Source organism: Ailuropoda melanoleuca, chromosome 4, assembly GCF_002007445.2.
Source record: "Ailuropoda melanoleuca isolate Jingjing chromosome 4, ASM200744v2, whole genome shotgun sequence".
Taxonomy (NCBI): domain Eukaryota; kingdom Metazoa; phylum Chordata; class Mammalia; order Carnivora; family Ursidae; genus Ailuropoda; species Ailuropoda melanoleuca.
The window spans coordinates 48885572-48900696 of NC_048221.1; the positions used below are offsets into that span (position 1 = coordinate 48885572).

General features: G+C 39.8%; 1 protein-coding gene across 2 annotated transcripts in view; it reads right to left on the reverse strand.

Annotated features, from left to right (window-relative positions):
• Positions 1–490: 490 nt before the first annotated feature.
• RAD18 (RAD18 E3 ubiquitin protein ligase) overlaps positions 491–15125 on the reverse strand; it is a 102157-nt gene continuing 87522 nt past the window's right edge. For both annotated transcript variants that reach the window (XM_034658694.1, XM_002920380.4), the window contains 2 exons: positions 9141–9203; positions 491–1325 (listed from right to left, as the gene is read on the reverse strand). In XM_034658694.1, coding sequence (XP_034514585.1) covers positions 1223–1325; positions 9141–9203 — 166 coding nt within the window. In that variant the 3' untranslated portion in view covers positions 491–1222. The remainder of the gene's footprint in view (positions 1326–9140; positions 9204–15125) is intronic.

Consider the following 15125-nt stretch of genomic DNA (forward strand, 5'->3'; position numbering starts at 1 on the left):
TTAGCAGATGAAAGGACTATGACAAATTCTTACATAACCATTTGAAGTTCAGGGAACTCAAAAAGAAAACAAATGGCCATTTAAGCGTGCAAGCGCTGAACTCTAAGTCATAATGAGACTCCACATATTATCCAGAAACCCAAAGGCATACCAAAAAGCCAAAGTCAATGGAGACATTCTTTGGAAAGGGGAAGTCACAAACGTCTCTCTGGCACACTCATAAATTTGTTGTCTTAACACTGGCGCGTGTGCTGTCGTGTTATTTGAAAGCTGATGCGTTTGGGCTGGGAGTGATGTGCAGGCAGGGGTGGAGAGGGCTGACTCTGAGATGCTGAAGAGCGGCATGAGGAACTCTGGTAGAACTGGGAACCGGTGGACATTTTTCACAGAGACAATTTCTGACCAAGTCTTTTCAATGATTTGTAGCGTGTACTCAACTATTCATAAGACACTATTTCCAGGACATTATTTTAAATTGATACAGCCTATTCATTTACAAAATTCATTTATTGCATTCTTTTTGTTTAATAGCTGGGAGTCAGAGTGGTAAAGATTTGATTTACCCAAGTGAAAAAAAAGAAAAAGACTAATATCATTTTGAAGTGCCATTTCCAAAGAATATGCCCCATGTTTCAAAGTCAGTGTTTGCGATTTTTAGTTTTGATACCAACATCCTACCCCAAGTGACAAATGACTACATTAAACTCAGGCAATGACCATCACATAACTGCTATGACAGGCATGCTGGCATCCGGGCATCAGGAACTGACACGCACCAAAGAGGTGATTTATGACAACCTGCCTTTCCAGAAATACAAAGGCTCTTAACTCCTCAGCTGCTCCTTGTGACAGAGAGGTTGAAAGAATCCTTTTCTCAAGTTAGTTTCTACATGGAAGAGGAGAATGCCTTAAGGATATCCTAAATTTAGAAACAAAATGACACAAAACTCTTTGTCACAATGTCTGTGTACTCTGAAAAGTTGGCAGACATGTGGATGTCAATATTTTGAGAGAGACGTGGTTTAGAGACAGAGGGTAACTGACCAGGTGAGGATGTTTTAGAACTTATTTTTCCCAGGAAAGGCAAAAAGTATGAAAACCAGCTAACCATCAAATTGAGAAGTCAACACCTGCACATGGGCACTTATGAATAGGAAGTCTGTGTGGCAACCCAAAGTGCCACACTCCAATCACCACACTGGAAAAGTCAGCAAAGCCCTCACTAATTCCTATTCCGCTTATTTCTCGGCTCAATCTCAGCACCCTCTGCTGATCTTGTACGACGATTCTGTCTTGGACTCATTTCTGCATCCTGAAGATCATTTCTGAAAACAGAAAAAAGGAAACAGCATCTCAGAAAATAAAGATCATGATAATTCTACAGCAGCTTCTCATTGAGAAGTGCTATCACACATGCACTATTTCATTTAAACTTCCAAACAGTTCTCTACTCCACTGGCAAGTCTAAAATAATTATTATTACTGTTATTATTATACACATTTTGTAACTGACAAGACAGTGAAGAAGCAAAGATTACAGGCCATAAGTGACAGAAGTAGGAACTGAACCCCTTTCTTCTGAATCAAAATCTAGAATAGTTTTATGCTTTGCTTAACATGAAGAAAACTGCAGGAAAAAAAAAAATCCTAACAAGACAAAGTCAGTGTCTAACAAAATCATTCTCTTGACCCTGAGAGCTGAGGTTGTAAGGCATCAAGAAAACAAAATTCCAAAGAAAGTTAAGCCCCACCAAAGAGAGGTGGGCCATACAAATTCTCTCACTCTTGAAACAGAATTGGAGAAAGATGGCTGTTATACAATCAGGTAAGAGGACATGAGCTAGCATTTTTAATGAATTCTGAACTATGGGCTAGTACTGAAGGCCCGAACACAAGGAGAAGCCACATGCACTGGCAAGCTCTTTTCCAGGAGCCTCCATCAAGTGCTCATAAGAAAGACTGGGAGCAGGGTGGGAGACTGAGGAAAGCCCACTTTGGTGGCACAGGATAAAGCTGGTGAATCGGGGTGACAGGGGTCAGGCAGAAAGGCCTATCTCTTCCTGGGACTGTTCTCTTCTCTGAAGTGAGAGCTTTCAGCTGCTGAGGGAAACTCACTGGCCCATGGGAGTCAGGCAAAGATCTACTACCTCTGGAGGAGGGGCAGAATGCTTGAATGGGAAGTCTGCTTAAATGGGAAGGACAGGAAATCATTTGCAAGAACACCAGCAAAGATTCTTTGGGGAAATGGTAGAAATAAAAACCTCTACCCTGGAGGAAGGGCAGAAAATCATCTTGGGCTGATAATCTCAAACAACACCAAGCAAAGGCTTAGGCAAGGCAGTGTGACTACCATGGGAGGGCAGAGAAAGCTCCACCCCCGAAATCCAGACACAGCCTGCCCAAGACTGCAGCTGGAACAAGACAACAGAGAGCCCCAGCAGGCTCCCACCAGGAGCCAAGCACCAAGTAATAGGCAGTAGCAATAAACTGCTGAGGGAGAGGTATGGACATGGAGAGATGTCCCTCTGGGATGAAGGAATGCAGACAAGGCTGAAAGGTAAATGAGAACAAAATCAGTGAACAAAAGCTTCCCACAGTCCAGCCCCCAAACTAAGCGCAAGGTAAAAGCAGCCCACTGGTTGAGGAACTTGATGCCTCTGATACCCTGAAGGTCATGTTAGGAACCAGGAAATTACAACCTGGGTCAACCTGGGTCCAAAATCCCAAAGGGTGCCTCTAGGTGGAGGCTGCCTCCCTTTCTCAGAGGCTCCGATCAGGAAAATTATTGGTCTTAAGACTTGTAGCTCCAAGGGGTCATTAGGGTTGTGGGAACTCAAGGGTATTAGCACTTCTCTGTGTGTGGCTCTCCCCTATCAGAGAATTTGCTCTGGCACTTATTGGGTGGGGAATTATGCATACGTAACACATCAATTCCCACATACATCCAAATTTTTTTTTAAGATTTTATTTATTTATTTGACAGAGACAGCCAGTGAGAGAGGGAACACAAGCAGGGGGAGTGGCAGAGGAAGAAGCAGGCTCCTAGCAGAGGAGCCTGACGTGGGGTCGATCCCAGAATGCTGGGATCACGCCCTGAGCTGAAGGCAGACGTTTAACGACTGCGCCAGCCAGGCGCCCCTACATCCAAATTTAAAAACAACAGTACAATGAATTAGCCCAAAGGGCCCTGTCTACAAGGTCACATTAGCTTCCCTTCCCCATTGTGAATCTTACCCAACCCCATAAAATCAATTCAGGTGCTTCCTTCCCCAACAGGACAGGGTAGGATGGTGAATCTGATACTATATCCAACAGAACCATAAAATCCCTTCCCAAAGTTCAGCACCACATTCAGACCGGTACAGATAGCCTTTCACCTCCCTTAGGGACAGGAGAACCTTAGCTCCACTTCTTTTTTTTTTTAAGATTTATTTATTATTTGAGAGAGAAAGAACAGGGGGAGGGGCAGAGGGAGAGGGAGTAAGAGTCCCAAGTGGACTCCACGTTAAGCACAGGGACTGACGTGGGGCTCGATCTCATGACCCTGAGATCACGACCTGAGCTGAAACCAAGAGTCAGTTGCTTAATGAGCTAGCCACCCAAGCAACCCTCAGCTCCAATTCTAATCAACAAAACCAGAATAGCCAAAACAATTCTTAAAAAAAATGTACACTGACAACACCAAATGCTGGTGAGGATGTAGAGCAAGAAAAATTCTCATTCACTGCCAGGGAGAATGCAAAATGGCACAGCCACTCTGGAACAAAGTCTGGCAGTTTCTTACAAAATTAAATAGTCTTACCATACAATCCAGCAACTGCACTCCTTGGTATTTCCCCAAGGGCACTGAAAACTTATATCCACACAAAATCACGTACTTTGTTTTTAATTAGAATTATATATAGCACTTTAATCATAATTGCCAAAACTTGGAAGCAACCAAGATGCCCTTCAATAGGTGAATGGATAAATGAACTGTAATACCCCAGACAATGGACTATTATTCAGCACTAAAAAGAAATGAGCTATCAAGCCTCAAAAAGACATGGGGTGATCTTAAATGAATATTACTTAAGTGAAATGAGCCAATTTGAAAAGGCTACCTACTGTAAGATTCCAAGTAAATGACATTCTAAAAAAGGCAAAAACTGTTAAGACAGAAAAACATCAGTGGTTGTCAGGAACTTGGAGAGAAGGAGAGATGAACAGGTGGAGCATAAAGGATTTTTAGGGCAGGGAAACTATTCTGTATACTATAATGATGGATACATGTCATTATACATTTGTTAAAACCCATACACTATAAAATAAGAAGAATGAACTCTGATGTAAACTGGAAAAAGAAAGTTAGAGGCCACATACTAGCTGATTTCATGCCTTACTGAAAGCTGCAGTAACAAAGACAGTGTGTTATTGGTGAAAAGACAAATATATAGATCACTAGAACAAAATGGTGATTCCTGAAACAGACCCACACATATATATCCAATTGATTTTTGATTAAGGTACCAAGGTTATTAAATGGAGAAAGGATAGTTTCTTCAATAAATAAAGCTGGAACAAATGGAGACCCACATGTAGAAGAGAAAAACTGAACCTCAATCCACACAGTGCACCGTTTATAAAAACCAACTTGAAATAGATTATAGACTTAAATGTAAACCCTAAAACTTCTAGAATGTAATAGAAAACCATTTGGTTAGGTAAAGATTTCCTAGGCAGGACACAAAAAAGCACCATATGTAAAAGAAAGGAAAAAACTGATAAATTAGATTTCATCAAAATTTAAAACTGCTCTTTGAAAAACACTATCAAGAAAATGAAAAGAGAAGCCATAAAGTGGAAGAAAGTATTTGCAAAACACATTTTTTTTTTAAATTTTATTTATTTATTCGATAGAGATAGAGACAGCCAGAGAGAGAGGGAACACAAGCAGGGGGAGTGGGAGAGGAAGAAGCAGGCTCATAGCGGAGGAGCCTGATGTGGGGCTCGATCCTGCAACGCCAGGATCACACCCTGAGCCGAAGGCAGAAGCTTAACCGCTGTGCCACCCAGGCGCCCCTGCAAAACACATTTCTGATTAAGAACTCATAAGTCTCAAAAGTAAAAAATGACCCAATTTACTAAATGGGCAGAAAATTCGAGGAAGCACTTTATCAAAAGACATAGGGATGGCAAATATGCACGTGAAAGGAAATTCAACATCATCAATCCTTAGGGAAATGCAAATTAAAATGACAAAAAAAATACTACTATATCTCTATTAAAATGGCTTTAAAACTAAAGAGCATAACCAAGTACTGGCCAAGATATGGAGCAACTAGAAATCTCATGCGTTGCTGGTGGAATACAGCTGGGCAGTTTCTTATCAATTGAACATACATTTACCAAATGATGCCATTCCTAGGTATTTACCTAAGACAAATGAAAACTTACATCCACACAAAATGCTGCCTTCAAATCCTCACAGCAGTTTTATTCATAATCCCCCAAATCTGGAAACAACCCAAATATGCCCATCAGCTGTTGAATGGGTAAACAAAACGTGTTGCAAATGAATTATCATGGGTTTAAGATAAAATTCAGATTATCAACAGAGAAAATTATTCTTTTCTGATTTTATAAGAATATTAGGAAAGCTATTTCCTAAAATTTCCTCTTTAAGGCACTATGAGATAAAGAGTTAAACTGATTTGTAAGTGACCATCCTTATCCATTCACAGGTTCTTGGAGCCACAGAAGCTATGTCACTAACAGTTAGAATTCACTAATGAGTGTATTCAGATCCAATAAACATTGACTGACATATTCATTCACTCATATACCTACTGAGTGCCCACTATGGACCACCCAGGCACTATGCTACACACATGAAGAGTCAAGGCCCAATGAACATGCTCTCTAGAAAGGCAGTCAAGTGGTGAGTGCAGAGTGCTGCAGAAGCAGAGTCAGGGGCTTCTGAATGGAATTGTGGAGAAAGGAATGACAATTCCCATCTAGCTGAGGAAAGGGGAAAAGGCAACTGAGGCAGAAGCAAAGGCATAGAAGCAAGGTAACATGACTCTCTGAGGTGACCGTGAGTAGTTCAGCTTAGCTGAAACAAGGAATTGCGGCGTGCAAATGAAATTCCATGAGCCAGTAGGTAGGCTGGGGCCATGACAGTAGGAGCCTTGGGTACTGGCGAGTCCCTAAAGGACTTTTAAGTCCAACAGAAAGAACACAGTGTGTTTCAGATCTCACTGGCAGAATGAACTGTAATGACTAGAGGCAGAGAGGCAGCTAGACGGCTGTTGCAGCAAGCTAGAGAGAAGAGCAAAGGGCCTATAGCCAGCTGTGGCTCAAAGGGCTGACGGAGATATCACAAAGGAGCTGCACAAGGTGGGGGAACCAGAAGCAGCATTAGCAACACTTGGGAATGTGCTAAAAATGCAAACTATTAGGCCCCACCCCAAATCTACTGAATTGGGAAAAGCCCAATAATCTGTGTTTTAACAAGTCCTTCAGATGTCTGTGAAGCATACTTAGGTCTCAGCACCACTCACCTATACGACTTTTGCAGTTTACTAAATATGAAAAGTCAGAGCGAGTGAGAGGTTGAAAATGATTCCTAGGTGACTGGCTTGAACAGTGGGGCAGACTACCATACTCCATCTACTGAGAGAGGGGACAGTGGACGGTAAGCAGCTCTGGAGAGAAGGGACTTAGACTCTCTGGGGCAGACAGATTTTCCTCACATTTTATATATAAAAACAAGTGAAACCTAGAAATGGGAAATGATATACCAGGACCATTTCTCTTACTGTTTTTATCCTGTTTGATGTAATATATTTTATAGCTCGAAACAGTAAGATGAACCAATACTTACAGACATAAGAACCCAAGACCAGTTTGTAGAAAACAATTTTGGTTGCTCATGAAAATATTGCTTTATATGGAGCACTGTGTTGCTAACAGAACCTCTCAATCATTTACGGAATTAAGAGAATGTGTTGGAACTGAAATAGTATGTTCCAGGACTAACATCTCAAATATGCCACTTGTGGTACCACAAAACATGCCTATAAGCTTAAGATATAGAACTGACAGACTTTGTTTAAAAGTAAAGCTATGGAGGCTTTTCCTGCTTCTGCCTCTAAAGCTACATTATGGCACAAGTTTGTCTGAACTGTTCTACGTTCAGCTGAAGTTAGGAGGCCTGGCTTCTGATCTTGGCAGTGCCACTAACTAGCTGTGGACTTTGACCTGGTCAATTTAGCACTCTGGAGTCCAGCTTCCTTCTCTATAACATGATAGGTTTAGATGAGATGAACACTTAAGATTCTTCTAGTTGTAACATTTATTATTTATGAGGATCAATCGATGGGACTGGTCTAAGTGCTTTCTTATAATGATGACTTTTGGAGGCCATCAATATTAAGAATGGGCCTGGGTATAGGAACTCTGGCTATAATGTGTCATAGCCCTCGGTGCCTGGTTTAGGTCAGCATGAACAGGGTGATTCCTGGTACAAGAGGCAATAGCTAGCTAAGCAGTGGCCTTCTTCCCAAAATGCAGTTAAATAATGCTTAGGTGAGAGTAATGCAGCTAAAATCTCAAACTTTCATAAAACATTACTGTTTGAACCACCAAATATCTCATTGGCTGAAAAACCTCCTCCTCATGCTTTCCCTGGATACAGCACACTCCCCTTTCTTCCAGTGATTCAGCTATGAAACTACAGAATCTCAGCACAGTGAACTTCTCCTTCATTGTAAAGACAGTATACAGCTTAATGGTCCGAAGAGCTGACTTTTGACACACTGGTTACAGTCTTAGCTCCATCACTTACCATTTACTGCTGAGTGACCTTGGGATGGAAATTCACCTCTTCAAGCCTCAAAGAGGCTTTAAACAAGGTGAAGAGGTCAACAGTATCAAATCTGCTAAGAAGTCAATGAAGGTCTTGACTTTGGATTTAGCAACATGGAGTTCTTTGATGACCTTAGTGGAAATGATTTCAGATGAATGACGGAACTGGCTGAGAATGTGTAAGAGTAAGTAGGAGATAAGGAAGTGGAAAATGCAGGTAGAGACCATCCATTAAGAAAGGAAGGAGAGATAGAACAGTGGCTGCAGGACGAGATGGAGTAAGAGGAGAGACTGAATGAGGTGTTATTTGTTGCTTGGTTGGTTTTAAGATGGAAAGATGTGAGCAGGCTGAAAACCCAATAACAAAGATACAACTGAGAGGGAGAGGTTGCCAGACAAGGGAAGGGGAGAAGGGAAAAAATTCCTGACAAATGGGTAGGAATGAGGGAGGAGGAATTACCCTCTGGTAAGACATCCCTTCATTATAAAAGGAATAAAATATGTACAAATATAAAAAGAGGAATAAAATATCTACAATATATAGGCAGATTTATATATTTGGTGTTGAAAAGATGAGGACTGCCATATAATGGCTTCTATTTTCTCTACAAAGGAAGAGAAAAGGTCTCCAGCTGGGGGTGTAGCCACTGGAAAGAGGTGAGGTTTCAAATAATCCTTGTGAAGAACCAGACAAAGAAATGACCACAGAAACAGTAAAACTGCTAGCAGTTTGGAGGGCCCACTGAAGTGTAATCACAAAATTATAGTGGAACAGAACTGCCCCACTGTACCGCTGATCACTCCTGCAGGTGGAGATTAATGAAAATGTAATATTCTTTGGCATTGTTCCTTTCCTCCCCACCTACCAGTAGGACCTGGAATAGGTCCCCTCCACCATTCTCATTTCCTGGACAGATTCCTAAATGCCAACAGGAGAAGGAATCAAACTACATTTATTTTACACTAAATACATCTTATGACTGGGAACACCCAGGAAAGGACTGAAAGTTTTGTAAACACCCTGAGCCAGTGCTTATGGCTAAACTATTAATTTCTCATTGGAATAATCTGTCTTTAGAAAAACAACTTCTGACAAGAAAGCAGAGTTATTACAGTGGGATTCCATTTCTAAGCAAAAATGTATAAAACAAATAGTAAACTGGAAATCTTTACCTTAATGTGTGTGAATTATTACCTTCTTAAATCAGAAAGCACAAATATTCTTTTGTTTGAAAATTGAGTGGAATTATAATTTCTCAAAGTATACACATTTTTTAATGATAAGAACTCACCTATGTGATGCTTCCCAGGCTTCCTCTTCTTCAAGAAGATCTCTTATGATGTCTGAACTGGAACTAAAAGGACATGTACATCAATACTGTCAGACAATAAAAAGATTTATATGAAATTCTAGAAAACGCAAACTAATCTCTAGTGACAGAAAGCAAACTAGCAGACCAGTGATTACCTTCAGGGGGCAAGGGGTGGGCAAGGAGGGATTACAAAGTGGCAAGAAAAAACTCCATCTTGACTGTGAAGATGATTTCATAGCTGTACACATGTATCAAAACTCATCAAACTGTGTGGTTCAAATATTTGTAGTTTATTATACATCAATTTCAGTAAAGGTGTAAAAAAATAAACTAGCAATAATAAAGAAAAAATCATCAAAGTTTAAATAAATCCTTCAACATAAAGCCTGCATTCAAATGGAACACAGTCGCAAGCATTTTTAATCTCCCATGGCAACCAAAGATCAAACTGTGTTTTAAAACCTGCACTCTAGTAATGAGATTCATAAAGAGACATTAAGTTCCTAAGTGGCTTTTAGTCCCTTTGTAACCAAAGTAAAATTTAATTAATTTGAACTGTGCTAATAATGGAATTCGTTATAATACAACCTGGCTTAAAGGTTTGGTCTATCTGTGCAGGGTACGGGGTAAAATAAGGTTATAGAGGGCATATATTATTTCTTTAAAAGAAAAAGTGTTCCAAGGCTTTTAGCATCTTGTTCTTACCCAAAAAAATTCTTACCAAATAAATAAAAAGGAAAAAAAAGATGTACACTAATAGCGAAAAAGCATTTCCTTAGGCATCCAAGACAAAGAATGTGAAGGGCATTACGTGGGACAACTCAGAAACAGGAGTCACTACCCCAGGGTGGAGAAGGCTAAAACAAAGGAATAACTTTCTCCTGGGTGAGAAACAACACGATTGGACAGACCTGTGCCAATCATCTTCTAATGATACTCAGATAACAAAAGTTTAAAAATTAAAAAAACAAATCATTTTGAAGCAACATTTGCCTGTGGTGCATGAACAAAACAAGCCAACAACCATCAATAAATACGGTGCTGTGCCAGATATTTTACTCAAGGGGTACCCCCCCCCCAATCCCAAGCCTCAAGGAGCTGTATGCAGGAGCCCTTCTGACTACGGCTCACGTGTATGATGGCCTGTGTGTGGCGATTCCGTCTGCAGTGTGGGTGTAGTGACCCTCCGGTACAGCTAGCTCAGTGGTTCTCAGGCATTTCAGGATAAGGAGCCTCACAGTAGCAACAATACGCTTAGTATTAGTGGCTTGAGAAAATACATAATAACAAAGTATCATAAATTCAGCAATACTTTTAGTCTATATTTTATTCATTACAGTGGCACATGCAGGACAGTGAAAAAACAGTAGCACCCGCATTTGTGAGACACAGGTAATTCCTGGTATGTATGTGCTCTTGCAGGCCCACTGAGTCATTCCTTCAAGCCCCTGGGATGGGAAGCACTGCTCTAAAGTATCGGAGTACCCAAGCATCTGCTGCTCTTCCACATTTGAGGGTGCCCCCCATGCAAATGCAAGTGCCCCAGAAAATAATAACACACATTTATCACTGGTAATAGTGTAAACCACCTTAAAACAAACTTTCTCATTAAACAGCTAGCTAAATGTAGTTTTTATTAGGAGAGAAGGGAGAAAAGCAGAAGGTCCTTAAGGAGATACAGGGTAGATTTTACCAACTTTATGAATTTCGCACTTGCTAGGGCAGGCTGATACCCACTGCCTCCCCTGCCCCCACAGAAGCGCTCCAACCTTTCCACTCCCAACAGCCCAACCTCTGTTATTCCTTACTTCACTTTTAACTACTACAACTTTATAAAGAAAACTGAAGTTGTTTTAATGTAATTTTTTCCCCCTCTTCTCTCTCCTGTTACACTGATACCCTCACCCACTCTTCTTTACCTGGACAGAGCTAGGGCAGTGCTTCTCAACCTTTTTCATTATAGTCCCCCACCTAAGGAGCTTTTTTAGACTTTTTTTTCATAATTGCCCTTCCATGAGATTTTAATACTTAAATATAATTTGTACCTGTTTATATGTTGTATCTCTTTATATATATATAATATATATATATTTTATACACAGAGTAAGTTGTTTTTTTGTTCTTGTATGTGTGTGTTTTTTGGCCATCCAGCCTCCTCGCTGCCAAGAGCCAAGTTCCATCCACTAGGGAGCTCCTATCGAGAACCCATGAACTAAGGGAACGGGGGTTAAAGGGTAGTCATGCAACTCTGAGTCCTGGTAGGTGTCACAGGGCTAGAGGAAATAAAGTGTGCTTCTTGCCAACACCAACATACACATAATTTTTTTTTTTTTTAAACAGGAAGGTTACAAAGCATCCCTCCTGTTCTAGCTAAGTAAGCAGGACAGCTAGAACTGTCAACTAACCCAGTAGTCTTGTGGTCAATTTACCTAGGGGCTTTCAAATCACCAGTAGAAATCACTGATTTGTTAAAGGAAAATATTTGCAGTACATTAGTGACATAAACCTAAGCGGTTTTTCTACAATACCTCAGTGAAAACAGATGGTAGCGAAGGTTCACAAAAAACACTTCTCAAAAATGGTCTGCAATCTCCTCTTGCTCTGTGACTTCAATACCACTGACCAGACATGCTACCCAGCTCCTGAGTCCCTCAGTTCTCGCCACCTTTCCTTCCACCCCAGCTTAGTTGCTAATCTGAATGACATAAATTTTGAGAGGTCTGAACTTTACCTACAGTGATGCTTCAGGATTATCTGCTATATCTGCTACTCTGATTCTAGTCACCACTAAGAAACTGAGAGTTGGTGTGCCTGGATGGCTTAGCCGGGTGAGCGTCGGATTCTGGATTTTGGCTCAGATCATGATCTCAGGGTCATGAGACGGACCCCCGGGTCTGCCTCTGTCCTGGGTATGGCACCTGCTTAAGATTCCCTCTCCCTCTTCCTCTGTCCACTGCCCCCACCCCTACCAAAAAACAACTAAGAGTTGACACTAATACATGTTCATTCCTTTCTAAGTTAATGTACTCACCATATTCTACTTAAAAACCACCTTCCTGAAATTACACATCCAGTTTTGCAAACAGGATTTACAAACAGACTACTGGGCACAAGAGTCAATATTACTAAGATTAACACTCGCAGATCTCTTCCTTGAAGTAATTAATACTTAGTCATTTAGTCATTTTACTATGCCTTGGAGATCAAAAATTTCTTTCATATACTTTCAAGACATCTAAAAAAATCCTCCACAGGAGAAAATAAATTACTCACTCTGGTATACACAGGGTCAGAGCATGTATAAGCCTACACAGCTATAGCTTTTAATTCTCAGACAAGAACTTTTTCAGAGTAAATTTCAGCTCCTCTCCTACCTGGGTTTAAACATTCTGGTAGACATGCTTTTAAGAAGCTGGATGAATATGAGGTCAGGTACATGAAAGTCACAGCTCCCTAAATAAGGGTGTTTAAACTGTGCTCTCTGATGTTAGCATTAGTCTAGGGTAGAGCACAAATTATTCTATAGATTAAATACACATAAGAAGGACACACAGACAAAAATATTAATCTTGAATTCTATGGAATTCCCAATCTCTGTGTAGAAAGATTCTAGTAGATCTATTTAGAACACCCACAATTAATTTTCATACCATTTAACCTTTGTTTCAGCTCGAATTTCGGAAGTATAAACTAAACTTTTTGGCTTGTAGGTCTTGGGCCTAACTGGTCTTTTCTATAATGTTTTACTCTTGTTATTCTCTTACTAAAAGTAGTAGCAAAACATCTTAACGGGCAAAGGAAAACACTTTTTGCATATTTCTTTTGCAGTACCTTATTTCATCTTACTAGTCAAGATTTTACCGCCAAAGCTGAAAAGATGCCTAACACCTCTCACAACAGTATGACTGATAAGACTACCCAGAGGATAAGAAATCACAGATTTTAGCATCAGAGCTGAGTTTCCATGCTGTTTCTGTCACTTAATATGTAATACTGGCCAACTTACTTAGTCTTTCCAAGTCTTAATATTCTCATTTATAAGGTCAGGATGGTAACACTTGCAGTTCACAGGGATATTTTAAAGATTAATCAATATAACACACAGATTGGTTAACATAGAGCTTAGCATATAGTAAGTGTTCAATAAGTAATGCTTCCATTTTCATATAACAATCTGGGTCTGAATTACAGGAATAATTGCCTCAGCATTATCCTTCCATTTGTGCCAGGAAACCTGATCACTAGGTGCTCTATTTTAATCTTTGATTTCCACTGTTTCTATGACACCAGGGTGCAAATTCATCAGAACTTGTTATTTATCCAGCATGGCAGGTACACAGGGTACCGTGGGGTAGAAAAAATGCAAACATCTGCTATAAAAAATCCTGTGGAATAAAGGTTACTTACAAGTGGGATTTTCTATTATCTAGTAGTTACTCCACTACCCTCCCCCACAAGCCCATCTCTTCTCATAACTGTGGCATTGACTTAAGCGTGCTTGAGTATATCAAACCCAAAAACAAAAACAAAAAACTCCTTAAGGATAGACCACTGGAGGACTGGTGGAGAGCGCACAGTGCCAACAGACAATGGTATTTAACTAAATGCTGCTGGCTCCCGTGAATCCTTCTTCAAACCCTTATTTTCAGTAATCTGTTCTTATTCCACAGGGTAAGCAGCAGCTTATATACCTAATATGTTAGCAGCAGGCTAACAATAAAATGTTAGAATAGTAAACATCCTATGTTCAAACAAGAAATCACTCAATGTTGACAATGACAAAAATGACCATTTTTTGAGCAACTACTTCTACAAACCATTGTAATAATTAGCCAGTGCGCATTAGCTTTAACTCATAGAAGCAGCCTAGGTTTTATCCCCACAGATGGACAAAGGATCAGAGACGTTAAAGTAAGTAAAAAAAGAGGGATGTGAATGCAAAGCTCATCTTTTTACCACACTGTGCTGCTTCAACCAGTAGTAGCAGAATGAAAAATGCTATTAATCCACAGGAGTTAAAGAACACTACCGCCTCCTATACACTCATCAGTAAGGTTTATCAGACAACCACCAACAAGGCTCATGGATAAAGCAGAGCTAAGAGTTTCACTGCTCTCCATTACATCTAGAAAAATATAAAATGAAGCTAGCTTCAGATACAAGAATAAGAACTTTTTTTATCAATACATGGTAAATCCTTAAGAAGAGATGAAAGCAAACCTTACCTAAAACTAAGGTAATATTCAATTTACAAAGCATTCACAATATATAATCACCTCATTTGTTTTTTTAAAATCACCCAGGAAGGTTAACCCAGTAAAAAACTACCCTTCCATTTTATCAACAGGGCACGTGAAGCCCAGGGAAATTAATCCAACACTCGGCCACATGCCAGGAACCATTCTAGAGTCAGAAAACCACGACTGAGATGAACTTCCACAAACAAAAACACCTGCCTGCTAGTTACGGGAATCTCACAGACACACATACATTTCAAGGACTTGATGTCATAATATCTTAGGTGAAGATCCATTCCCCCCAAAACAATGTTGCATTCATCCAAAGGACAGTAAGCTCATTTACCACCTAATTTAAACTCTTTTGAAAATGCAAAAGATGTGACAGAACTAGCCTATGTTCCCACATTTCTCTAAAAACATTCGACAAACAAAAATCACCACCTGAAACACAGTGAACCATTTAACTTTCAGAAGTATTTTGAAGTTCATAAATGTTCCCAGAAAAAAAGGCTATTATAAAGTACAAATAGTAATGTATGTTAGTACAAAAAGATTTTGTAGCAACATTAAATTCAATAAATGTCACATTCTTAAAAGTTAAAAAACCAAATGTAATGTCAACCTTCCAAAAGCAATCATGGTTTTTAAAAATACAAGGTATCACTAAATTATAGTAACATACTTATAACTTATGTTACTGTTTACTTTGATGTTTTCTTTAGAT